The sequence below is a fragment of the Cygnus olor genome, chromosome 11 (genome assembly GCF_009769625.2).
Source record: "Cygnus olor isolate bCygOlo1 chromosome 11, bCygOlo1.pri.v2, whole genome shotgun sequence".
NCBI classification, from domain to species: Eukaryota; Metazoa; Chordata; class Aves; order Anseriformes; family Anatidae; genus Cygnus; species Cygnus olor.
Genome location: NC_049179.1, coordinates 18,935,334 through 18,962,353, shown reverse-complemented (window position 1 = coordinate 18,962,353; position 27,020 = coordinate 18,935,334). Strand labels below are relative to the sequence as shown.

The window sequence follows — 27,020 nt, the reverse complement described above, 5'->3', positions numbered from 1 at the left end:
AAGCTGCTGGCCTCCCAGAGCTGGGACTGTGACTAAGTGCTGGTGTCAGCTTGCGGCTGCACGGCGGGGCAGAGCGAGGGCTCTGGGGGATTGCTTGTCAGCAATGGGAAGCTGAGGTCTCCCTCCAGCATGCACCTTTTAGTGCTGACCGACTGCTGCGGCCACCTAACGCAGACCCAGCGACAGCGTGGGGAGGGGGATGCATGGGAAAATGCTCCCAAGGCAGCAGAAAGAGCTGGTGCACCCAGTTACCCGTCTTCAAGAACATTTTTCTCCTTTTTAGCCTAATATCCACCCATACCAAGGAAAAGTCAGGTTGCTGGGGCTCCGAGGCTGGCACTCGTGATGCTGCCAGACAGAGCCTTATTGTTCCCTCGCAGTCCCTTGTGTGTCTGCATCCCTCTGTGGCTCGTGTCCTCCACCGCAGGCACAGGGGAGGAGGCTAACCCACAGGGGGGTGGAAGCTCGCTTTAAAGCCAAGAAGACACAGGAACAAGCTGGAGGAGTTGTTCTCAGTTCTGCCTGCCGCTGTGGCACTGTACACTGGTGTGAGATCCCCAGGTCCTCCACAGACAAGGATGCACAGCTCTAGGCAGGGTCTGATCTCCAGCAGCAGCACTTTTAGGTGGAGACTCAGCGACACCAAACCTAAAGCCAGAGGGCAGCCGGCAGGGCAACACATCTGCTCTCCTGCCTGCTGAAGCCAGCTGAGCCTGAGTCATGACATGAACAACAGCCTGGTGCGCCAGGAAAAGCTGTCACGGCTAACCCTAATGTGATAGCGACCATTGTGAGCCGCGAATACAGGGTACGCAATTTACTGTAAGTCAGCGCGGAGCCCGGCACAGCCAGTCAGTTCCTGCTGAATCACTGCCTGGATGTCGTGCAACAAAAGAGGCTCACACTCCGGCCACTGCCTGTGACGACAGCGAGCACATCTCCCTGGCTGCTCCACCTCTTCTCGGAGACATCAGTCCTGCAGGCAGGGAGACCCTCGTGGCTGCGCTCACCCTGCTTTCCAGGGAGCAGAAGTGCTCCCAGGGCCATCCCACTGTACTTTCACTAAGTGAACAGCTGCGGTTTAAGACATTTACCAATACCAGCTGAGTTTTTCCACTAGTTGTTGCCAGTCTGTCGCAGAGGTGGGTGACAGAAACCTGTGACTTCTCAGCCATTTCAGTGCAAAGCTTCAGCTGCCGGCGGGTCGGGGCTAAACTGGACTGCGAACTGCTCCTGACCTGCTGGCTGAGGTGCAGGAACGCGATCCCTTCTGCTGCCTTTTGGCACTGGGTGGTCACCTCCGGCAGATGCCAGAGCACAGCTGGGTCAGCAGCTATCAAGAACACACCAGAGTCCATCTGCCAGATGTGAGGTCATCTCCTGCCTTCTTCTGCATGAATTTGGGTCCTTGTCAGGTTGGATCACGGAGGGAAAAGCAGAAGCAAAGGGACTGTCAGGAGATTCTTGTGGTTTTTTCTGCAGCTGAACCAAGAGCTGCCTCAATGCTGGGAATAATGCAGCATCTCTGCCAAACTCTGCCAAACTCGGACCCCAGAGCACAGGGCAAACGTGCTTCACTGCAATCTCTTGCAGCTTCCAGATCCGGGCCCCTCCAAAGTTGACGAAGGAAAAAATAAGCAGTGGAAATTTCCAGCCCTGAACGCAGGTGCTGAGTTAGTGCCTGGCAGCGTTAGGGAAGGACTTGTGGTAAGCTGCAGCACTTGCTGGTGGACTCTCCCTTACTACCAGTCTCTTTCTTGCCTTTCTCCCCTGTAGCTGAAGGCTTTCAGACCTGCTGAATACCAGCCTTGTGCCAATCTCTGTAGTCTCCAGGCAGTTTACACCAGGCGTCGTTTACACTGCTTTTTGCATCATGAGTACATTTTAAAGCCTCCAAGCCAAGGTTGCTGCCCTTTCTTACAAGTTCTCTGCTCAGCTCTCCGTCTCCAACCATTTTCATCTAATTGCTGCGTGCGGAATGAAGCATTTGAGATTTCTGAGCAGGATGGGTCTTTTGCACATTTCCAACTTCCTTTGCTGAAGAATCGAAGCTCAGGGCAGCGCTTTGTTTCAGTTCCACGCATGGAGCTGACCAGTGACATGCTCATATTGTCATGGCTTAAGAAAAATTTCATCCTTGTGACTAGGGCAAGCAGAATCTAGGGTACTGCCATCAAAGACCAGTGTTTAGCAAGGCAACCTATTTATTCGTGTGCGACTCTTACTGCAGAGTAGTTTTAACTGACCGATTTACTGAAAGCAGAGCTATACTGGGCACAGGTCCTTCAGACATTGGAGAGGGGTTGAACGGTTTCTCTTTTACTATTTGCTCTTTGCAAGTGTCCTCTGCTCTTCAGAAATGTCACATCAGAGATTTAAACCTGGATTCCCCTACAGCTAAACCGGGGTCCTTGCTTTCGACAGGGAAACTTCTGTTTGTGCACTGAAATACAAATGACTTTTCCCAGCTTACTCACTCACTTTCTGCATTCTCTGGCATTGTGCTCAGGATAGGGGGCAAAGAAACTGAGCAAGACCTGGAAGGGCTTGGCAAGCCACTTCATAGGATGATTTTAAATTGCAGTGCACACTGCAGATGGCAGCAAGTCTCCCAAAAGGAAAACGTTCGGCAGATACCTATTGCCACAGCTGCAATTTCAAAACAGAAGAAGGCCAGTTGTGTACATTGGCCCTCTAATGGAAGCTTGTTCTAACATCTGCAAAAGTATGTTGTGTGTCAACACCCGCACCAGATTCCCAGCCAAAAGGACGGTGGGAGGGAGTAACAAACAGGGAACTTTTCACTTATAAAAGCCCTCCTTTTCACCAAAAGAGCCTTATAAAAAGTGGCCTCTATCTAGCTCTCCATTTAATCACTGGCATGAAAACCAGGGGAGCTGTAAACTTGCCAGCATACCGAAAGGGTGAACTTTCCCTTTCGATGCAGAATTTGGGCAGATCTTTCTCTTAGCAAGAAACGAAAGGTTTAAGAACAGGTCTCACACCCTTTGTTGGTTCACTCAGCAGAGCAGAAACACATGCAGCTACTACACAATTTGCCTAAGTAATATGCTTGCAAATAATAAAAATAATTCCTACTATGCTGCCCATCCCTGAGCACACAGGCTGTTTCTAGCCTCCCTGGGAGTAGGTGTGCACGCACAAAGTAGCCAGAAGGATTCCACAGGGGCAGTTGTGGTGGTTCAGGCACCCTCCAGAAAACACACCAAGCCTGCCAGGGTTAGGCACTTTCGATCTAAAATTGACATTATTTGTGATTAATGAAGTTACAAAACAAACACTGAACGCCCAGCCAAACTGGAGGCACTCACTGCTCTGTAACCCTGTGCTGAGCAGGAGCTCTCTGGCACGGGTTCTTATTTCCAGGCTACCATAACCTTGGTGCATTTTGCTTAATATCCCTTTTCTCTCGATACAGACTGTGCCTACTTGAAAAACACACATCATTCACCTTCCCTCTCCACTCCCACCCCGCTCCAGGTGAGCATTTTGGGACAGGAGGACAGTTCTGATTTGTTGTTTGGAACCAAGTTTAGCACAATGACGCTCTGAACTCAGCTGGGGCCCGGAGGCACTGTCAGATGAGTAAACGCTAAGTGACGGGAGTGAAAGAAAAAGCAGCAATGACAACAACGACTAAACAATCTCCATTTATTTAAACAAAATGGAGATGAGGGAATGCATGTCAGTTGATATTTTTGGCCGTTCGTATTCTTATGGAAATTAGGATGTTTCATGTCCCCTCACAACCTCTCGGATCTGGAGATTTAATAAGATCTTCTAAGCCAACAAAATCACATTGGAATTAGAATGTAAGTCAAAGTGAGTTATCTGAGAGCAACAACAGAAACATCCCAGCCCAAAAAGATGCTGACACGCAGCAAGCAGGAATGCAGAAAAACCTCCAAAGTACGTGTGGTGATGATGGACATAGCCAGTAAGGGCAAGCTCATCCCTGCAGACAGACAGAGTTCGGGTGGATGTGTAACTTCTTTGTGGCACCAGCCTGGTTATTTGGTCCTGGATATAACCACATGCTGCGCAGGAACCTAAGGTTGTAGTTTCATTAAATTTGCAGAATAAATCTTTTCTTCCAGGAGCTGTTTGGCTGCAAGTAACGTTGCACTGGAGTTGCTCACATGAGCATCTCCCAGTTCAGGAACTGTCTCAGGACATGGATCGGGATCGCTGATTTCACTGGAACTTCAGCAAAGCTACAGCACATACAGCTGGGACAGGGACACTTCCTCGCCAGAGCACGTGGGTCGTTCTCCACTGCTCAGGGAGTATTGGAAGAAAGAAAGTGATAAGGCCAAAAAATATCAAGAGGAAAATGTTCTTGTAAATTGAGTAGCAGGAAGACTGATTCACCAACGCAGTAAGAAAGTCTACAAGACAATAGTGTTCCTCTTTGCATATTGTATTCTCAGCTACAGGTCATTTCTCCCAGCTGCCAAAGAGCTAAACCTCAGAGCCTTTCGTCTGCTCTGGGCACAGCTGCCTGGGGACTCATTTTGGAGTTAGCAGAATTGAGGGTGATGAGAAAGGCATCCTACCTTCTTACCCGGTGAGCGGATTAAAATGAAACGGTTTTTCTTTTTTAGTAGTGCACGCACTTCCTGGCACTTGTCATAACTCTCCAGTTCCACTGTTTCTATGCATTTCTGTTCATCCTGCAGAGAGGGAATGAAACATTATTATAAATAGGAGGCATTTAAATCAATCATACACCATCAACCTCTGCATGTCTTCCCGTTGCATCTGTCTAAAAGCTCTTCTGCCTTAAAAATAAATCTGCATGCAGACAGCAAGCCCCCATAAATCAGGCTGGTATCCCACCAAGAAAACACCCAGGTCTCTAAGCTACAGGCTGATTTGTGGCTAGTGGTCCACAGCAGCTGAGCAAATAACACACTGTGGACAGGAACACCAGGCTCTGCCATCTCTGGTGGCCTCATCCAAGGATCTACAGCCAGAAGCAAGGTGGGAAGGACTCTGCCCCAGCTACAGGCTGTGAATGCCGTGTCAGTCCTGCTGCGGGGGTTTTTGCTGCTCTTTCCAATGAATAGCACACTGCACTTTTATAAAGCTTCCTGGCACGATCTCAGAGCACCCCCAAAGTCCCACTTGGCTTGGCTAAATCACCTCCCCCCTGCGATGAATGAAGTGGATGTTATTCTGCTTCTTCACAGGGCAGAAGATGGCACAGGCATCGCATCACCGCCCGAGCCCCACAGGAAGCCCGTGGCAGAGCTGAGCTGAGATGTGAGCTCCTGCGAGCAAGGTCAGTGGCAGCCACATGCGACTGGGACACGCTCCTCTCACAGCCATGCTCTGAGCTGTCAAAATGCTGAGGACTGGAAATACAGTCCTGTACAGCCAGCACAACTGTCGGGGCCAGTGTCTCGGTGGGGAATATTTATCTCTGGTGTATCTCCACCGACGACTGCAGGCCACGAACTTGGCTCCTTTCACCCACTAACATAACTAAAATTCCACTCGTGGTGCGTGGCTCGGCTCAGCTGCAGAGCACCAGCCCTAATAGGAATTGCAGCGTAACACCGGGCAGATAATACAATATTCTCCGTGTCTCAGACATGAACAGCCCCAAACTCCCTTTGCTACATATTACACAAATAAGCAGTGAGAATCGCGGAGCAGTTCTTGCCAGTAAAGTGCTGCAGTCAGCATGCCTCATGAACCTCTCTATTACCATCCTAAATTAAAACCTCCAGCCATGACCATCCCCAGCTCTGAGGCCGCTCCCAGGGCAGCGGCTCGTACCCGTACGAGTTTGTATTTAGCAATTCCTCTAGCAGCGAGGGGGTGTGGGGTGAGGAAATGTGTCGTAGCCAGGAAGTTACTGCGTGGCTGGAGGCAGGGAATGGAGAGTTCAGAGGGAAGTGGGCTGCGGGGAATTTCCTTCACTTACCACTTGACATTTAAGTCACTGTGCAGAGCTCGGGCTGCGTTCAGTTTTTTTAACCCTCCTATTTGGAGATGGGGGCCCAGCAGAGCGAATGCAGGTATGCACAGCAAGTTCTGAGCCACGGAGGGATGTCTGGATCTAATTTAGGTTTATTATTTTAATGACATTACTGTTTATTTCGTTTAACACTGAGTAGGTGAATGTGACCAGAGAACTGGGAAAAGGTATCTTAGGAGGAGGAGACGAATCCTGCCCAAACCTAAAACCTCGCAGATAAAATCCTGCTGACACTACTGAGCCCTTTGAAGGCACAAGGCTCCTGCTGCCTTGTTTTGTAATGTCACTGCAAAAGGACAGGGATGGAAATAATAACCCCACAGCAGCCAACAAATGATAGAGAAGGGTGAGGTCAGGGATACAAGCGTAGGGGACGGGTGATCTCATCCTGCCCTTTGGTGGATGACCACCCACATCACAGCGCTGCCACACGATGGCTGCGGTCGCCAACTCCTAGTTCCAAGTTTCCTCCAGGAAACTGCCCTCACATCCCATGCCAGCCGCCCTCCACATTTTAAGAACAGTCACGGGCTGTGACAGCGAGGGGACAAGAAGGACTCAGCAGGTTGAGGAGCTGTGGCTTTGCTGGGCCATCGTCTCTTGACTTTCAGCTGCCCCCCTCCTCCCTGGGGAGGCTTTGGGATTATGGCCTGGCCAGGGAATAAAGGCATGGAGGATGGGGACATGCAGGGCCCTGCCTCACTGGGACACTGCCTTGACTTTGCAAGGTCTAGCTCCTTCATCTCAGACCCTGGAACTCCTCAAGTAAGTTATCCTCCTCGGGGAAGGCAGGGAAGAAAGCAGCCAGAGAAATATGAAAACTCCATGTATGAGGCAAGGGAAAAAGTTTGTGAGCTCAGGCAGTGCCAGAATGGGGCTTTTGTCTCCGTTTTACCCTTGGCGAGTGGCCAGCCCCTCTGTGTGCCTACCTGGTCACAAAGAGATCCTTTACGGCTACTCTGCACAACTCAGATAAAGACCAAGGGCCTGACCCTGCCACAGGTCTCCAGGCCCCTCCAACCTCCTGCGACCCAGAGGATGCTCAGCGTCAGGCAGGGACAAGGTTGCTTTTAGCAACCCTGCCCCTACAGACTGGTCTCAAACACTTTTTAGACAAGTTCCCGCTGCATTTCACCTCTAGCGTCCCAAGGAAGTTAAAGCAACTCTGTTCCGTTGTGCTGAGACACGAAGGCTGAATTTAGCTGCCTGCATCCTCGCTCAGCAGTCTCGCCTCCTGCAGGCTGCCCCACGGCGCCACGTCTGCTGCCGATCTGACACCTCTCACATAGCCACAGAGATGGGAACAGGGAACAGGGAATTCCCTTCAGGCCTCCTTCCCTCTACAGATTTTAATGCTTGTTTTTTTTTAAATTGCTTTTGCACTCGCTGTAAGGGACAATCAATAAGACACGTAAAATCCTGGTACAGAAAACCCTACACTCACGCTTTAACGCAGAAAAACAATTCCATTAGCTATTCGCAGAGCAGAGGCTGCTACTTAAACATGTATGTGTCTGTAAGTGCTTCACTTGCTTGGCCCTTAGGAAGAAAATTACTGAATGCCTATATACATTAATGCATGTGCTTAACCAAAGAATCACACTTGGCAAACCTACAATTTCCTGAATGAAGAGGTGATAAAAAGGGGAAAAGATGCACTGAAATTTTCATTTATCTGAAAGTAACATTTCCAGCAAGGACCTCATCACTGATACACATTAAAGGTCTGTGACCCTCCATTCACTGTACATCTCTAAACTACTTGAAATAATAATCCTCTTCTCCAGCTGAGGATCTCAAAGCATTTTAATAAACCGCATTTGGGTATACACTGCTGTCACTTTACCAGTGGAGAAATGCAGGTTTTAACTGCACCACTGAGGTCACACAGGAAGCCAAATGGCGGGTGGATCCTCTGGTCTCTAGAAGACACTTTGCCAAGATGACTTTTGCCCTGTCATATGCTGCTCTTTAAAAAAAAATTAAAAATTAAAAACTTTTAACCAAAAAAAATCCAACTTCTAATCCAAAAGACTCACTCTCTCTTATCCATGGAGTGATGGCATTGATTTGTTCAGGCTCTCTGCATAGGATCGCCTGTTCTTCGTATGCCCTCTGTAGTGCTGGGGGCTTAATTTTTATTCCAGCAAGAATATGCAGAGACAGGGAGACAAGAAACACCATTATAAAATAACCTGCCTGCTGGTTCTGTGTGGGTTTGTGCACATCATGCCTATCACTGAGACTTCTCAGTAATTTCCCCAGTATCCGAACACCGCAGAGCTGTATGGGTTTGCATAGGTGCATCTCTCCTGACAGTTGGGTATGCAATGTGTACGTTGTACGTGTGTCCTTCTTAACCGAGTCTTAGCTTACGTGAGGGTGCAGCTGCAGGGTGCTGTAGATGGAGCCAGAGCAGATAACAAGAAATACATCACCCTTCATATTGCATCAGCCCGCTGAAACCTGCGGCAGAGCGAGGTACGACGACTGTCACCCGCCATCTGCTCCAAGGAACACAATAGCCGTTTGCAATTTGCCTTCGGGAGGTAGCTCCACTTTGAAACAGACCAAAAGCCTGATGAACAGATGCAATATGGGGAACATGCTTCCAAGGCAGGTCAGAAGTACATTCCAGGAGATTTCTATTGATGATGCTAAAATACAGTGTTTGTGTTATGCTCGGGCTGTACTTAAAATGTTATTGCCAGGATCTTTTGTTGGCCTTCTGCTCCGCTGTTATTCTGCACACACAAACTTCAGAGACAAGTGCAGCTGCCAGCTTGTGCAATTGCATAAACAAGTGTGCCTGCGTATGAAACAACTGCTGAAGGCAATATTAACACCTCTTCACGAAGGGCTCCAGCACACCAGGGACTGATAACAGGACAATGTGTCCAAGTCACTAGCTCATTTCCTGGAAATCTGATGGGCTTAGATCAGTTTCAACATGCAGACTCTAAACCTGCCCTCGCACACGGAAGCTGATCTCCCTCCCATTTAACCTACTTCAGTCTAACTTCGGATACATACAGAAATAACTGTGTATTTCTGCTGCCCAATGCCTTATCTCCTTTCTCTTTCTAGGGCCGCTAACCTCCCGTCCAGCAAGCACTGAACAATCCCATTTAAAAATGTTTCTTCCTAAGAGCGAAAAAACGCAGATCGAGATCCGGAAATAAAAGCCACCGGAGCATGCTGCACCACAGGCTCTCCTTTGACATTGGGCAAGTCACTTCTCATCTCAGAAACTTAGTTCCCCAATTGTGAGATAGAGACAGCAATGCTGCCCTGACTCACGTTACTGGAAGATAAATGCAGTAATAAACACGAACTGCCACAATTCTGTGGTAACGGGACCCCTCCTGAGTACAGAAAATTGCCATTTCCTTCAGTTTCCCTGTAGTAAGTCTGCACAATCACATGCTATCCTATTGTGCTATCAGGTAATTTTGTAGCAATTTCCTCTCCTAAGATATTTGACTTCACTGTAAGTCTGTTTAATAGCCTATAGATATTAACATGATCCCTTATTTACAATAATGGGGCCTTGTAGCTACTGTAGCTTACAGATGCAATTTATTACAGGATGTTACCACAGTCCGCAGGCTACCAGAAAACATTATGTCTGGTTGTTACAAATGCCATTTTCCTTGTTGAGATAATAAAATAACCCTTTAAATGATCGGGATTTTTCCTTCTTCTGAATGTCTGTGAAAATTAATCTTACTTTAAAAGCTTCCTTTTCCCTTGTGGTAATAAGAACCTCCATATATCTTGTTTTTAAAGTCGTGCCCTCGAAAAAAACACGTCATGTTTATGGACTCAAATCTATTTGTTCCTGTAGCTTCAGCTGGAGTCAACAGGTGTCTGGGGGACTTGGATGCAATCTGCAGAGAGACGACAGTTCGCGGGACCAAGCTGTATCGCCCTGTGTGAGAGCTGCAGGTCTCGAAACCCCCACCACTTTGCCTGTCTTCCAAGCTGCTCATCACCTGACACTGACTTCTCATTTTGGTATTCTTGCACTCTTCATGACATTTCAAAACTAAGAACAAACGCCTCCAGAAAGCCTCGGGATTTGGAAAGAGCAGGAGGGTTCAGCGTACAGGAGGAGGTAATACCATTTAACCTAAACTGCTCATAACAAATCTTCTATATTAGGCAATACTATGTTTTTTTCAAAAAGAGAACCAAACTCATTTGTCAGTCCCGTTGTTCCTGAAACCACCACAGCAGCGCAACTGCTGAAACATTTCCCCATTCTTGTTCCCTTGACACACTGCACAGAAACTTGACGTGCTTTTATTTTCTATCATCCTGATGCCCACGACTGACCCGGACCCCTTGTGTCAGACGCCACGCAGGCGCACAGTCCTCGTGCAGATGTGCACTGAGAATTCCTGCCACTTCTTCTGACACATGCATGCAAAAACCTCAGCCCAGAGGCTGCTTCTAGCCACCACGTACCAGCAGGGCTTAGACTTAGCTGCCCCTGTCTCAAATCTCTCTGGGCTGCAGCTTATGTGACCTGCTGTGGCAAACTCTGCTCTCACAGAGCCCCTTTCAGCCCAGCAACAGAGGGGCAGGTTCAGGAACTACCCACCTTGGCAAGCAGTCCCGCTGCAGCCCAGCAGGACTGGCCCTGCACTTTTCATTCTTCTCGCATGAAGATGCAGGGCAGATTTGGCTTGGCTCTTCTTTCTCATTTGATTAGAAACAGCTCTAAATGAGGCCGTGAACTTAAGGCACGCAATTTATCTAGGGAAGTCCAGGATAAGGCTCCCAGGGGTCCTTCCCTCAGCGCTGGCTTGCTCAGCTAACAGGAAGAGAAGAGCCAAACCCAAACTGTGTCCCCATTTAAGGAGGAAGGCAAGCACTCAGGATCTTGCCCTGCGCCCATCGGTGCCTAAATGAAACCCTGAAAAGCCTGGCTAGGAGCAGCTCCAGCTACTTGAGGGGTGCCAAACAGCTGTGGGGCCGTCTGTCAGCCCCTCTAGCAGCAGGTGGGCAGCCGGTCTGCTACAATGCAGTTTTAGCCTTTAAATGCCAAAAACTACTAGCACATATCCTGCTTCCGCCCAAAGTTTTACTCTGTTTGCCTTGTCACAGGATGTCCTGCCCCCATATTTTTTTTTGACAATAGCACTGTCAAAATATTTACTGGCTGAAATATTTATGGTATATAATATACTCTAAAATGCAGCAGCTGTCTCTTCTTCATAGCATTTAACCTTCCCGAAGATATCTGGAGAAGTCCTTTTGAAAGGAATGGGCTGGAGGGAAGAGTGAAAAATGCAGGAATGTGTGTCACTGAGGGCCTTTATTCAAGGGAGTTAGCTGTGACCATACCTCATCCTCAAAGACCACAAGCTGCGTTTTCCGTAGCTGGATGTAACGATCCTTCCACAGTCCCAGGAGTCCCCCACTGCTTTTCTTAATCCAGCCGAATTTCTCTGCGGTTGGAGCAGGCTTTGGTTTCTCTGAGACCTCCTCCTTTGTATCCTGCAAGGGCACCAAGAAAAGCAGAAGGGAAAAGGAATCACGTTAAAAGCACTTTCCGTCCATCTAATGACAGTCTTCGGAAAGCCTGCCCAGAGCAGACCCCAGCACCCACCACATGTGCTCCCTCCCCACCAGATCACACGGAACAAAGCCTGGGACCTGGCATCTTCCAGAGGAAACTTCTGCAAGGAAGAGGGAAGCTCAGCCAGCTCCGCCCTGACAGCCAAACCTTTGGGACAGGGTTGGGGAGTGGACAGCACGGACCTTGGCCACTCCTGAGGATGCTGCTGGGATGGCGGTGAGTCCCCCCGCTCCTTTGCTTCCTGCGGCTCTTTGCTCCTCTTTCAGGGAAGGTTCTCCCTTCTGGCTGGTGCACCAAGTGCCGCTTAAGTAGCAACACTTGTGTTTTGCCCACAGTCACTTCTGCAAGCTCCTCTAGGTCTCGCTTTGCTCTCAGAGCTGCCCTGCTCGCACGGCGTCACCGCGACCTGTCCCAACATGCACAACTGCTTTGCTCTCCGCTTGCCACCGGCTGCAATGGCACTGCAAGGCTCCCGTGACCAACACAGCTTTGCCCTGGACCAACTCCCCACGGGGGATTCTGCAGCAGGAGGGCCAGGACTGCATCACACCTGCACCGAGATGCTTCTGGCCCGGCACACGGGCTCTGGCGGGGCCGCTGCCGTGAGCCTCTTTCCCAGGAGCAAGCAGAGGAGCACTGCTCGCTGCCTTCAGCTGAGCCAGAGCTGCTTACAAAAACACCTCGCCAAACTCGTCACCCTTACAAGGAGGCCAACCCCAAATCCTCCAGCACCCTTCCAGGAGCCACACTGTTAGCCCAAAGCTTGGCTTTCCTCCTGGGACACGGCACTTCTGTTGCCTGTAATGACAATAATCCTCCTGCAAAAACGCGATGCATTTTCACTAAGTAAGGATGTATGACAGAGGCAGGAGGCCGAGCATCCCCAAATGGTCCTGGCTAGCTGCTGAATGAAACCTTTTCTCCTAGGAAAAAGAAAGCAAACCAAACAAACCAAACCAGTGTGGCTATAGCCATCATGTTTCTTAACATGAGGAAATCCCACGTGCATCGGAAGGAGTCAGAGCTGGACACTCCCATGGCCAGAAGGGAGTAGGGATAGAGCGAGTGCGTACGGACGAGTTCCAAAAATTCAGAGGAAAGCCTTGCTAACAAATCTGTTTTCATGCACCAGACTCCCTGCGAACACACCCTTGGATTGCATTTGGGTGAGCTGTTCCTCTAAAGACAGAACTTGCACCCACAACGAGAGGAAAAACAGATTAAATTCCCTGCGCACGGGCACTTCTTCCAACCTCCAGCAAGGCTGGGGAGAGGCTTCACGTTTCCAGGTAGGTGCAGACCAGGCACAAGAAACACAACCAAACGGCCTCCCGTAAAAGTAAACCACACAGAAATGGGCGACATTCTTGGCACACTCTGTAGAAGTTGTTTCAATTGTACCGAGCTGCGCCCCAATACAGGATGATAGAGCATAAAAAAGTTTTCCGGGAAGTGAGGGGTACTGTGTTTTTTTTTTAAGTTGACTTTTTAGGTTGCCAGGAAGTTGTATTCAGTTGTGATCTGCTATTTCAGCAAACATCAATCGCTGCACAAATATAGACCTGTCGGTCTCCTGATTGAGCACCCTTTGAAGTCATTTTTAGACAACTGGGCATGGACTTCACCCTCAGTTTTCATCCTAGCAGTTTTGCATGGCTGTACCTCTACGAATAGTGACTCCAGACCAAGAGCTCCCAGGCTCTCTGATACTCCCAGATGTTTTTACTTCTTAAGGTTTTCTGTTGGTTCTTTTTGCTGTGCAGATTAATTTTTACCATTCTTTCCCCCCTCTCTGCAGATGGCAGAAAGGCTATCTGAAAGAAAACGCATGCCAAATAAGTCTGTCTGTGGCCTCTGTGCTCTACAGAGTGAAAACTACCGTTTTCTGTGGTTTTACGATAAAAGTACTCACTGTAAGGTCTCAGCACGGCACAGCTACTTCTGAAAAAGCAACCTGCCCTGGTAGCCAGTTTTGTTGGAGTTTATTTTCATGCCAGCACTCCTGTGAAAGGCCGAGCTGCAAGGCTACAGCCGAGGTGATCTCGCAACCCGCCTGCTCCCACCGCCTACGCCAGCTCTCTGACATTTCGGGGCCAGTCGCTTTTCTCCGTACCATCACAGGGCTTCTGCCCCTGGGCTAAACTGGCCCTGCCTGTGCTGGGAGCCAGCGCTGCCTGGCTGCTTGCTCTCTGTAGGTTCCCAGAGTACTGCTAAGATCCACGTGTGGAAGAACCCCTGCACGGGTCACCCTCCAATCCCCGCAGGACCTCCTGGCAGTGCCGGCGTCCCAGGCCTCGTGGAGCATCCGCCGGGAGGATCTCTGAGTCCCCGCCTGCCCCAACGTGCCAAACCCCAACTTGTCCCCGTCAAGAGGCTCCCAGTGCCAAGGATCTCTGCAGGAGGAGGAGGCAAAGCCTGCCTCTGCCACCCACACCCGGAGCCTCCTGCCTGCGAGAGCCCTTCACAGCCTCCCAGAAGAGGGAGGACGAGGTGGGATGGAGCCTGCTGCTCAGCAGACAGGAGCAGCCTCGAGCAGAGCGCTCAGCTCCGCATCGCGCAGCAGTCACCTGAGCCCAAGGTGCCTGTGTAGCCCTCTGGTCCTGTGTCATTAAGGCTGTGAGGACGGTGCTACGGACCAGCCAGGGGAGGTTTGCCAGGGAAGGCCGCCGTCAGAGCAGGACTTTGTGTCCACTCCGCACCCGCTGCCTGCGATTCCATGACTAAAATTGGAGCGCGGCATGAAGAGATGATTTGCTGGTGTCAGTTCAGCTTTATGCGGGGATTCCTTCTGCTGGAGGCAAGAAATGCTAAGATATCCTTTCCAGGATGTTCTGGGGCTGGATTCATGCCTGACGCTGGTGTAAATCCACGAGAATAAACCCACTGACATCAGCCAAGCGAGCCAGCATAAACGAGGGAAGAACTGAGTTGTCCTGTCACTGGCTGAGGCCAAAGGCGCTGGTCCCAAAGCCACTCCATACAAGTCATTTTCGCAATTTATATCACGGGCTTTAGAAGTGCAGCGCGAGTTTGACTCTTACAGCCTGGTTTACGCTTCAGTTTTACAGCTTAGCAGAGCTCAGCATCCTGCAGGGGCACAGGATGGCTTTTTATTTAACCATTAGGCAATGATTTCTACCTCCCTCCCCCAGTACTTTAAGGGCCCACAAAACCACAGACTTTTCATGGCTTCTAACAACAACAAAAGCCCAACAGCCCAATCGTGGCGGTGTTTTTAAGTCGCACACGCTGCCCAGAAGTGGTTCGCTCTGTCACAGTTGCTCCGTTCAAAGCAAGCAAGAGGTGCAGCCAGCTCATCCCGGGTTATCTACACAAGACGAATGCATCTCCAGACGCGTTCCCAGACCTCAAATCTTTTTCTGCCCTTCCACCTTCCCTTCCGACAAGGCTGTTGGCACTTCCACTTCTCCCCGGCCTGCGGGGACCAACCATCTCCCCGGGCACAACCCGCTGGGATCCACGTGAGCCTTGGCAAGCTGCAGCTGGGGCCCCGTCCCCAAAGGGCTCCCCGGAGGGTTCCTTTGCCGAGCGGCCCCGCGGCAGCCGGGCCCCCCAAACCCTCCTCGCTCCTGCCCCTCGGGCCGGGTGCCAGCTGGACGCAGTTTTTGCGCCGTGGAGTAATTTCACGGATGCCGGCGGATAACGACAACTTTCGGTCGCGACCAACTCGGGCCGCTCTACAGCCTCCCCGCTGCCTGTTTGGGAGAAGATTTCCTTCTCACCCCATTTTTGGGAGCTGAAGCAAGGGGACGGGAGGCGAGCAGCAGCTCCCAGCTCCACGCACGCCGAGCTCTGCGGGCAGCCTCCTTTGTGCATCGGCAGCAATTACGCGGGGTCGTGGGGCTGGGAGCGCCCGGGCGTGAAACCCCACGCGTGTCGGGGGGAGCGCGGCCGGCAGGGACGCGGGAGGAGCAGGAGGAGGAGGAGGAGGAGAAGGAGGAAGAAGAGGAAGAAGAAGAGGAGGAGGAGGAGGAGAGGACAGACCCTGCGAAGGCTGCGGGCTCCGGCACGCCCGGCTCTGCCGCCGCTTGTCCGCCCCGAGCGCGACAGGGGAGAAAAGTTGGAACCGGGGGCGCCGGCTGAAAAAGCCAGAAATAATTATAGAAAATAATAATAATAACTCGGCGAAATTGCAAAGACCAACGCGGCCGGGGAGGGCGGCTGCCCCCGCGCTTGGCAGCCGGCGGAGGCACCGAGGGGCTCCCAGCCCGTCCCGTCCCATCCCGTCCAGCCCTGTCCCAGCCCGGCGCAGCTCGGCACGGCTCGGCACGGCCCGGCACGGCTCGGCACGGCTCATCACGGCCCTTACTCACTTGCTCCATGGCGGGGCAGGGGCCGGGGGTGCTCCTCAGGGGCTCCGCGGCCGGCGGCGTCCCGCTGCGCAGCGCGGCTCCGGGCGGCCGGGCATGCCGAGCCGAGCCGAGCCGGGCCGAGCCGGGCTGTGTCCTCCGCACCAACTTCTTGTCGAGCAGCAGCAGCAGCAGCAGCAGCAGAAGCAGCGGCAGCGCCGGTTTCCGGAGCCCCGAGGAGGCGGGGATCTACCCCCCCCCTTCGCCAAGCCCGGCCCGGCCCCGCCCGGCCCGGCCCCGGTCCGTGGGGAGGCAGCGCCCGGTGCGGGAGCGGGGCTGGGAGCTGGGGGGAGAGGGGGGAAAGGGGTCTCGGGGGGGTGTGGAGGCTCGAGGGGAAAGGGAAGGGGGGGTCCTAGGGTGGGACCGGGGGGTGTGGGGTGGGATCTGGGGCGTGGGAGGGGGATAGGGTCTGGGGGGGGCATGGTGTGTAGGGAGGGGGCAGGTCCCTGGGGTGGGACACGTCTGCAGGGTGGGGTATGGACCGCAGGAGTGGGACAGGGTCTGTGGGGTGGGACGTGGACCGTAGGAGTGGGATAGGGTTCTGGGATTACGGGACATGGACCGTGGGGTGGGACAGGGTCTGCGGGGTGGGGCAGGGTCCTAGGGTTGCAAGATGTGGACCATGGAAGTGAGACAGGTCCCGGGGGTGGGACACGTCTGCAGGGTGGGACGTGGACCACAGGAGCGGGACAGGGTCTGTGGGGTGGGACGTGGGCCATAGGAGTGAGCCATGGGCCATGGGGTGGGACAGGGTCTGTGGGGTGGGACGTAGACTGTAGGAGCAGGAGATGGACCATGGGGTGCGACAGGGTTCCGGTGGTGGGGCACAGCCCCTGGGACCCTCGGGGTGCAGCAAAGGACCGTGGAGGTGCGACAGGTCCCTGAGTGTCAGCCAGTGTCCCCATGGGCACGTTAGGGTCCCCAGGGGACAGGCCAGCCCCCTATGGTAGGACGGGGTCCCTGGTATCGGAGGCTCCCCGCGGTCAGGCGCGGCACAGGGTGGGACAGTGTCTGCGGGGACAGGAGCAGCGGGACATGGCACAGGATGCATTGAGGCGAGGGATGCCCACGCAGGTGCCACCTGGGTGCTGAGCATCGTGGATCCGTCATGGAGCAAAGCCCCGGTGCATCTCCTGGGGCTCAGCTCCACGTGCCAGCACGGCTCCCTCAGCCCCAGCGCCGGCTCCGGGCAGCACAATGCTCTCATGCCAGCGGGTTTCGGCAGCGAGGCGATGCCTCGTCTTAGCCCAAGGGAAGCAGCTGGGAAGTGGTCTTCGGTGGCAGAACTGGTTAACGCAACTAGTCACGCTCGAGCTATTGTTCTCCACTGGCATTCAGCTTTGCAGACTTCTGCTTCTATTTCGGGCCTGCTGAAGGGCTCGTGTACCCAACAGCCTGCCTGTTTTTCTCCTAATTATTTCAGTCGGTCTAAAAAAAGACATTACCTCCCTCTGCAAACCTTGCCTCCATTGTTCTCGGAAGAGAAGATAGAGGATGAGAAGGAAAGGAGAAGAAAAGTATCGGCACCGGTTCCCTCCAGGTTAAACGCGCCTCTGTACGGGTATCGCAGGGGCTCGGAGGAAAACAGGAGGCGGCTGCTGAGCAGCGATGGAGGAGGCACCGAGCACTGGGTGCCCCCCTCCTACATGGTCTGGGGCTAGCAGAGGAGCAGGGAATCGCCCTGGGTTCGGAATGGGAAATCCTGGGGCTGCCAGGAAGCAATTTTAGCGTTCCGTCCAGGGCTCAAAGATGCTGCACGTTACACCTGCCGTGATGGGCGAGGGTTTCGTCGGGGGGCCGAACGCGCTGGGGAAAGCAAAGGGAAGACGGAGAAGGAATGGCAGGGCCCCCGTTTGCTCCACTTGCACGGGGTCGGATCCGGGACTGGAGCTGAGAGCGGGTGCACACAAACAGCTATTAGTGGTCACGGGAGAGGAACACCCTGGCGGCACCTCCTTCCCATCAGCTCAGCCGTGGCTTTGGCAGAGGCGCCGGTCTCGCCGAGGCGATACCTCTGCTGCGTAAACAGTTTCGGCGGCCTCACTGCCCCCCCCCCCCCCCACTGCTGGTAGCAGCATCGGGCCCAGAAAGCGCCGATGTGGTGCGGGTACAGGTGCTGGGCAAGCAGCTGGTGGGTTGTGAGCATCCGAGCCCTTCGGGTTCCTCACCCTCGTCCCACGCCAGGCACCTCGGAAAGGTGGGACCAGGACCCCCGGGCACCAATTCGGAGCTGTGGCCGTGCTGGGGACAGCTCTGTGCCACCCAACAGCAGCTTTGGGGCTGGCTTAGAAATGTTGGCTCTTGGTTTAAGTTTCCCAACTCTCAGATGGGATAGATGGTATTGCAGCCAGGCTTTAAAGTGATAAAAAATCCCAGGCACGTTGTTCAGTCTTTATTTTCCTGGCTGGGCCGTGAGGGGAAACCTCTGGCCGGGCAGATAGAGTATAGGCTGTGCTTCTGACTCTCCCGGAAAATTTTAATCGGCGAAAGAGTGAAGAATATTTCTAGCATGCAGTCACCGTGCATGTGAGGACGTGTGCGTGGCTGCACGGGGATGGCCGTGTCGCTGTGGCTTATCAGCTGCCGCGAGCGCACGGAGAGCATCGCGCTCCCCTTATCCCCAGGAGGAGCTGGAGTCCACGAGAGGAAGGCGAGGAAGATGTCGGTCGTGTGAGAAGGTGGAGGCCGGTCCAAAAATGCCCTCTGATGACAGCACGGGGGCGGGATCCCACCCGGCGTCTTATTCATCGACAAGAAGCGGCGTGGTGCTGCTGGGACAAGCGGGACGGAGCCGCACGTGGCACCGAGGAGCTTGTGCTGGTGAGTCACGGCGCAAGGACCTTTGTTTGCAACCGAGCCCTGGGCTTTAACCCCTCCTGGCCGCTCAGGTGGGCGCTTCCCTGCTGTGGGGTGGTGGCATTCGGGGTCCTGCAGCACCTCCACGTCTCCCTGCCATGGGAAAGGAGGTGGCTCGCCGGGGCAAAATGGGGATGCCTTCGGTTGTCTTAAAAATAGTGAGCTGGAGTAACGTGATGAAGGCCTGGGGCATGAGGGCGAGCGTGGAATTAATGATGCTGCTTTGTGCATCCTTTTTAATTTCTGTTTAAATTAGCCCCTCTCAGTAAGCCCACCTGAAAGGCGGCGGGTGCAGGCTGCAGGGTGTTGCTGCTGGTGTCCTGGTGACGGCTACGTCCCTGAACGGCACAGACCCCGCTGGTGAACCGCAGCCACCGCTTCTGTTGTGAATGTGAGTCTGGGGAGATGTGCTGTGGGGTTTGGGGGGACTTGTGGGTTAAAAAAAAAAAAAAAAAAACAGAAAGGGAAAAAAGCCAAAATTAAACACCGTGAACATAGCTATGGGTGGTGTACCAAGCAACCCAGTGACATTGGCACCCCAGCCTCGGGAGCAAACAGGAGGCCGGGCAATTTCTCCTCACTGCGCCCCTTGTTTTTGGGGCTGTTTCGGCACGGCGGTGCCACCGAGCTGGGGGCTTTGCCTGAACCTCGGCGACTGCTGAATCCGGCCCCTGGTGGGTGCTCCCCGGGGAGCTGGGGCGGCTCAGCCCGGGCTCAGCTGGCTGCGCTTTCTGTCCTCATCCCCTCGACTAAAAAGCAAAATCCCCCCTCGCGGCGCGCGTCGGGCGTGCGGAACAAAGAGCCGCTGGCCCGCTATTAATACATCAAGGGGAAGCACCAGGAAGGGAGACGAGCTAGCGGAGCTGGAAGACAATGTTGGCACCAGAACAAATGGGGCCAGAACCGGACAGGAATAAACTGAGGCTGGGAATGAGGGAGGCTCTAATCCCCTGCAGATGCTGCCGTGGCTTCTCGGCAGTGGGGACAGGGAAGTGAGATTTGGGGGTTTTGGTCCCGCCGCGGCCGAGGATGGTTTCTCGGCGTAGCCTTGCAGCTCACGGACTGTAATTAGAGCTGTCAACTGCACTGAAATCCTAAATGGTGAAAGCTGAGCACAGCAGCCCTGACACCAGCACGGCCCGAGTGCAGCCCTGCAAACCGCTGCGTATCAGGAAAAAGCCCCGGAAAATCAAAGCCTGAAATGGCCCCAAATCGCCACGCGCTGCCTTCGGGGCTCCCTCAAACTTAACAAAGGAAGTAAACTGTTTGATTTCAAAATGCAAATAGTTTGTGGTTGATGTTTTTTTATTTTTTTTCTTAATTTACAGTTATATGAAATAGGGGATGTGGCATCCCAGCCCTTGGTTTTGGGGGGCTTCGCCTCAGACTCACCGGTAAGTCAGCGCGCTGCGGTCTGCACCCCGCCAGCTGCTGCCGAGTTTTACCGGGAGGTGTGACGGTGCTGAAGGGATTTAGCTGGAAAAATGGGGGCTGTTGGAGACGGAGGCACTCATTTCTGGTTGGCTTTGCAGGAATGGGTTTGCAGGGAGCTTCGTGAGAAGCTCGCTTGGGGCGGGTCTGGTTTGCCTTGCGGTGAGCACGTGGGGTGGCCGCATCCTGCACGCTGCAGGCACCAGCCCGGGAAATCCACGTGCTGTGGGGTGAGAGGGGGATTTTTCATCTGGGGGCTGATCTGAAAGATAAAAGTGGGAGGAAAAGAGAGATAAATCAGTTCAGATTGAAGGGAAATAGCATGATAAAAAAATCCCCAAAGCCTTCTGGTTTTATACCAGCTCAGAATAGTTTGAAAAGAAACGCAAAGTTTGTGTTTGCGGACCAATTAACCCCTTTTTAAAACTTAAAAAAATAAAATCTGTTTCCAGATTAAAAATAAAAACTTGTCTTTCCTTAAAAAGCTTCTAGAGGAAGAGTTGGGTATTCCTGAGGCACTTGGTTTTCAGGACCCCAGAAACATCGCCGGGCTGGCACGGATCAGGGTGGCTTAGGGCCTTGCTCTGATTTTGGGTCGGCTTGGGATGCAGGTTGGGATCAAGCAGCTTAAGGAGGGATTTACAGGGAGCGCTGGCAAGTAAACTCTTTCACATGAAGGACTTCTCGTGTTCGCCCATTGTGCCCGGGATGGGCTTTGGAGGGCTTGCACGTGGCCGAGCAGGCGGCACATACGGGGATGTAGGGATACAGGGATACAGGGATACAGGGATATGGGGATACAGGGATATAGGGATATAGGGATAAAGGGATACAGGGATATAGGGATATGGGATGCAGGCACACAGCGAGTGCTAACATCAGCAGTGCCCCAAAATGGTGCTCTCTGTTGGCGGCAAGGCCGGGGGGGCTCTCAGAGGGCTGCCCGAATTGCAGCCTCGCCACGGCTTGGAGACAAAATGCGCTGTGGCCACGGGAGGAGGTTTGGCCGAGAAGCATCAGTGGGGAAATGTTTCCCTTCTGGAATTGCACAACGTAATTAATGCTGGTAATAAACGTGGAAACTCATTACCTCCGCGGCGGTGAGGTGCTCCTGGCTGGTGGCAGCCTTGGTGCTGGGGTGGGAGCCAGCATCCAACCGAGCTGCCACCAGCACGTACAGACCCAGTGGGGCAGCGCGTCCCCAGGCAAACCCCATTTTCCAGGGCTGCACCACCGTTTTGGCTATATTCCGGGGTAGAAATACTCTCCTCTTTGCCCCTGGGTGGGGCATGCTGGATGCACAGAAGAGAGAAGCCCCATTCCTGCCTTCACCCCCCGAAATACCACGAGCTCCCCAGCAGGATCAGGCCCGCGGGAGCCATCGGCCAGCTCCGGCCATTCGTCACGGGAAAGGTTGCGAAGCGCTGGGGCTGTGAACTCTGCAAATTAGTTTGTGCTCCGCGTGGAATTGGGCCATTTTCCCCCTTCCAGATGATGTATGTGCACTTACCGTCCTCCGGCCGTGCGGGCTGGGCAGCGCTGGCTCAATAACTCTGGTGACATTTGCAGATGCCTTTCTGCAGCCTGGGCAAGGCTCTCACCGTCCACAACGGGAGTGTTTTACCTTTTTCTGCGGTGTTTTCCCTTTTTTTTTTTTTTTTTTTTTTTTTTTTTTTTTTGCGGTGTGTGAATCCCCCCACCCCCGGTGCTGTTTGTGGCTGGTGTCTGCAGACCAGCACCCCAAAATCTCCCCTCCCTGTTAGGGCGGCAGCGCCGGGGCCGAGCGATGCGCACGTCTGGGCACCAAGCAGCATCCCCTCGGGGCAGCTCGTCGGGAGGGCAAATGCTCCCGCTTAGCAGGACGAAACACCCAAATTGCAAATGTTTTTTTGCCCCCCCCCACCCCCCCCCTCCGGGCTGCAGCAGCTGGCGATGCTCGGGCAGGGCGAGCTGAACCTAACCGAGCACACGGTGCCCGTCCTTGGCCGGGACCTTCCGCTCCCTCGGAGCCCACCGAGGTGAGAGCCTCCGGCAGCAGCCCCCGGAGGCCTCCAGCCCTCGGTCTTCCTCCTCCTCCTCCTCCTCCTCCTCCTCCTCCTCCTCCTCCTCCTCCTCCTCCTGCTGCTGCTGCTGCTCGCCGGGGCCGGCAGCTCGGTGTGTGCGTGCTGCCATCCCCACCTAGCGCCCGCCGAGCGCAGCTGCGGGGGCTGCGGCTCCCCCCGGGCAGGATGCGGCCCCCCGGCCCCCCGGGGTGCACCCAGCACCCATGGCGAGGCCCTGAAACACCCCCCACCCCCCCCACCCCCAATTCCCCAGCTGGGGTGTCGCCTCTCCAACACCACGAGGCCAGCTGGGGACAAGGACAGTGCCATGTGTGCTGGACACCCCGAGCATCCCTCCGGTGTGCACGGCACGGGGCTGGAGACAGGATCGGTGGCATTACCCCAGGACAAACCCCCGGGGACACATCCCCAGGGACACATCCCCAAGCACCCCTCACATCTCAGCACCCGGAGAGCATCCTTCAGCCCACCCAGGCTCCAAAAGACGCGGTTGGAGACATGTAGGGCAGCGTACGAGGCCAGGACAAGCCTTTAGCGATGCTGCCCTCCAGCTGATAGCAGGCTGGGGACTCCCGGGGCCACAGACAGCATCTTCTCATTTTCCTTCCACTAATTGCCCCCGCTGCTCATGTCTGGGGAGAGGCGGGGAGCCATCGGCCCCCGCTCGCCCACACGGTGCCTTCTGGGCTTGCGCCACCGCCCTGCGTCCTCCCTGCTCGTGGCTGAACCACAGAATAATTCGGGTTAGGAGGAGCCTCCCCACGTCCCTTCATCCGGCCCTTGAGGGGCTCCTTTCGCAGTCCTTGCAGAGAATTGTTCCCAAATTTGGCTCATTCTTGTCCTTCCTCCAGTTCCACCACCCCCTGGGCCACTGCGTCACAATTTCCTTGGCCCTGCAGCCCCCAGGGGCTCTCTTGGGTTCTGGGGCTTTGCTGCTCCCCCCCAGCCCCTATTTCCCATTCCTGCTCATGATTCAGGTGGGGGCTTTTTTAGGCTTTTGCTGTTTCTTATCTTGGTTTGGTTTGGCTTTTTTTTTTTTTTTTGAGGGTTTTATTTGTGTTATTTAACTTCAGAAACCAATTAAGGCTGTGGAGAAAGCACATTTTGGGTAGAGAATCCGAAGGACCCTCTGAGCAGAGCTGGAAACACCAAACACGGTGATGCCGAGCAGCCCAGGAACCACAGCCCCCAGCCCCACGGCACAGGACAGGAGGCAAAATCCAGGCGATGAAGGTGCAGCGTGGGCTCCTCTGTATTTCAGAGTGAAACCAGAAAAAAGAAAAAAAGAAAAAAAAAAAAGCACACTGGCCCTATCTTCGCTTGGCAGAAACCCCCTCGCAGCTCACCCATAAAAGCTGAATTCAGTAGCTCGGCGTAATCCAAACTTTCCCTCTGCCACCCTAAAGAAAACGTTGGAACGGAGCGAGCTCAATGCCCGCTGAAGAGGCCCATTTATCTGCAGGCTGAAAGAAAGCAGTAGGATAATATTTGGAAAAGGCTGCGAGCGCGCGGCCCCGGCTGCGCACGACGGCAGCAACCTGCTGAGGCGGCTGGGGGCAAGGCCACCCCCCCCGGAGTGTTACATTTCCCCATTTCCCCTCATTTCCTGCCCATTTCCGTGCTGGCCCCAAAAGGTTTTGCCATGTCCCTGTTGGGTTTGGGTGTGTTTCCCTCTGGAAAAATAAAAATAAGGTATTTTGGTGGGGAGGGTGGGCAGAAAGCCTGCCCGGTGCCAGCATCCCGGCGGGGCTGGCAGCCAGAAACTGCTCCTTCCCCCTGGTTATTGGAGCTGCGCGACCAGCTTCATCAGCCATCACTTAAAACCAGGTTGATTTCTGCGTAATTGGTCAGTAATAGCGATTTAATTGGCAAAGCCGTTAAGAAGTCGCAGACCCCCTTACGGCAGCATCTATCCGAACACCCGGAGCCTGGCTGGCACTCAATAAAGGTTGCTTTGCATTTATTTTTTTTTTTTCCCTTGTCTAAAAGTGCTAATGGTTGTTTAACATTCCGTTGGACATCTGATTCCGGTTTGGAGCCTAATTATCCTTGATGAGGACTAATAAGCAGCTCTCCATGCGCACAGGTGAGCGTCTCGCTGCTGTCTCCTGTGGGGAAGCCCGTGTTTACCGCCAGTTGCCGATGCAAATTTCTACGGGGCTAATCCAGACACGCTCAGGGCTCTGCTTTGCCTTACACCGCTGTAATTGAGCAATTTCAAAGCCCGTCGAGGGTTTCTTTTCCCACTTGGGACTGCTTTTTGTTGCTGCTGAATTTTGTTTCCTACGGGATTTGCCCTCCCTATGCTCTCAGTGTGTCCTTGCAAGCGGCGCCTGGCTGAAAACAGACATTTCCGCCCAATTTGCCAGCCTCGTTGGGAAAGAAAATGAACGTTTTGAAGGTGTCGTTTTGCCGCGGTGAGAGGAAAACTTTGAGATCAGCCCTAAACTGTCTCCAAGGATTAGGACCCCAGTGCAGCTTGAAACCTGGCTGCAGCTTGAACCAGGTGACACCGGGACAAGCCCACGGGGCCGGCCAGATGGGGCAGTGGTCAGTGGCCAGTGATCGATGGCTGATGGGCCATGGTCGATAGTCAGTGGTCCACAGTTGATGGTCCATGGTTGATAATCAGTGGTCCATGGTCAATGATCAATGGCCAATGGTTGACAGCCGATGGTTGATGGTCGATGATCAACGGTTGATGGTCAATGGTTGATGGCCGATGGTTGATGGTCAATGTCTGACGTTTGGTGATGGACGGGTGAAGGTGGACGGGTGAAGGTGGATGGGTGAAGGTGGACGGGTGAAGGTGGATGGGTGAAGGTGGATGGGTGAAGGTGGACGGGTGAAGGTGGACGGGTGAAGGTGGATGGGTGAAGGTGGATGGGTGAAGGTGGACGGGTGAAGGTGGATGGGTGAAGGTGGATGGGTGAAGGTGGACGGGTGAAGGTGGACGGGTGAAGGTGGATGGGTGAAGGTGGACGGGTGAAGGTGGACGGGTGAAGGTGGCTGGGTGAAGGTGGATGGGTGAAGGTGGACGGGTGAAGGTGGATGGGTGAAGGTGGACGGGTGAAGGTGGATGGGTGAAGGTGGATGGGTGAAGGTGGACGGGTGAAGGTGGATGGGTGAAGGTGGACGGGTGAAGGTGGACGGGTGAAGGTGGATGGGTGAAGGTGGACGGGTGAAGGTGGACGGGTGGAGGTGGATGGGTGAAGGTGGATGGGTGAAGGTGGACGGGTGAAGGTGGACGGGTGAAGGTGGATGGGTGAAGGTGGACGGGTGAAGTGGATGGGTGAAGGTGGACGGGTGAAGGTGGACGGGTGAAGGTGGATGGGTGAAGGTGGATGGCTGACGGCTGAGCCAGCAGCACGGCAGCACGGCTCTGCGTTAGCAGCAGCACTTGCCTAGGTGGAGCTGCTTCTCTTCGGCATCGCTGCGCGTCCGGCGGCAGCGCCGGGTCTCATCGCACAAACATCGCCTGGCTGCAGCTCCCGGGTGGGATGGGCAGGATCGGGCGGAAAGAAAAAAACCTGTGGGCTTTTGTTTGTTTTCCAGGCTCCCCCTTAAAGTGCTGTGCGAAAGGTAATCACTCCTGGAGGCTGGGCTTTGGCAACCCCTGCTACGCCGCCGAAACCTCCGGATACGCCCTGGGTGAGCCCCGAGCACGTCCCCACGCCCGGCTGGGGAGCGCGTCCCAGCCCCGGCTTTCTGGGGTTGTGGGGACGTGGGGACACTTGTGACCAGCTCCTCCCCAACCTCAGATGGGCTGCTACAGCCCAGCCCTACGGGCAGAGTGCCTTTTTTTTTGTTTTTTTCCAAGAGTTTCACAGCAATTACGGGACTGCAGGTAAATACCCAGACCTCAGGGCTGGGAAAAGTTGCCAATTGCCGTGCCGTGAGACAGGTTCAGCCAGTGACGTTTGTTCTCCTCGGCCCGGCTGAAACAAGGACCATGTTACAGCCCTAAATAGTCGCTTCTGGGGGACAGGTGGGTCACAGCAAACTTTATTTTTCTGGAGACAGCAAGCACACTGTGCAGGGAAGACTTTCCAAGGATGCTCCCCACGCCCTTTTCAGGAAATACCACGCCGCTCTCCTTATTGCCATGCCAATATATATATATTTTTTTAATTGGCATAAATGATAGTCTCGGCAGGGACACGCCGTGTTTTCCCTTGGCTGTTGTATTTTATTTTGAAATTGCTGTTGTTTTGATCTCTGCATCTCTCCACCCCCCGGCTCGCCTCTCGCCCCGCACGTTCGTGCTCTCGGTTCCTGCTCTGCCGCCACCGCATCTGCTGAGCCCGGGTGTGAAAACACCGCGGGGGCCTCGCACGCCGGTCACAGCGGGTCCTGGGGGACGTCACCCACTCGGGGACACGGCAGAGGAGTTGCAATTCAACTTTGCAAAAGCCCCCGGGGCGAGGAGCGGGCGGCCATCCCTGCCTGGTGACTCACATCCCTCGCGGACACGTGGGCAGCGCTCAGAGAGCCCCGACGCCGCTGTGCGGGGGCCCAATTTTAGCCCTGGGACAGACATTTTAGCCCTTGGGGACAGACATAATAACAGCGAGAGACGTGTGGCTCCGGCCGGGGGGGGACCCGAAATATCCTCCTCCGCACGGCGATGGCACGGCCCCTGCCCGGCGCCCGCGTAAACCAGCTTTGGCCAGACCTGCTATTCCAGTGGGTGGGGTTGGCTTTGT

At 54.1% G+C, this 27,020-nt stretch overlaps 1 protein-coding gene and 1 long non-coding RNA gene across 6 annotated transcripts in view; one reads left to right on the top strand and one right to left on the bottom strand.

The window, feature by feature from the left end:
* Nucleotides 1-16,183, bottom strand: part of PLEKHO2 (pleckstrin homology domain containing O2) — a 28,727-nt gene extending 12,544 nt beyond the window's left edge. Inside the window, exons 1-3 of the mRNA XM_040570235.1 lie at nt 15,929-16,183; nt 11,360-11,512; nt 4,578-4,694 (exon numbers count right to left, since the gene is read on the bottom strand). Coding sequence (XP_040426169.1) covers nt 4,578-4,694; nt 11,360-11,512; nt 15,929-15,937 — 279 coding nt within the window. The 5' untranslated portion in view covers nt 15,938-16,183. The remainder of the gene's footprint in view (nt 1-4,577; nt 4,695-11,359; nt 11,513-15,928) is intronic.
* Nucleotides 1-25,128, top strand: part of LOC121076153 — a 52,303-nt gene extending 27,175 nt beyond the window's left edge. For 4 of the 5 annotated variants that reach the window (XR_005823360.1, XR_005823362.1, XR_005823361.1 and 1 more), the window contains 7 exons: nt 5,214-5,305; nt 9,095-10,124; nt 11,648-11,810; nt 18,589-18,784; nt 19,077-19,211; nt 20,149-20,214; nt 23,388-24,277. This is a non-coding gene — a long non-coding RNA (uncharacterized LOC121076153). Of the gene's footprint in view, nt 1-5,213; nt 5,306-9,094; nt 10,125-11,647; nt 11,811-18,588; nt 18,785-19,076; nt 19,212-20,148; nt 20,215-23,387; nt 24,278-24,400 lie in introns of those variants that run through there. The other variant, XR_005823359.1, reaches the window with a different exon arrangement.
* Nucleotides 25,129-27,020: the final 1,892 nt, after the last annotated feature.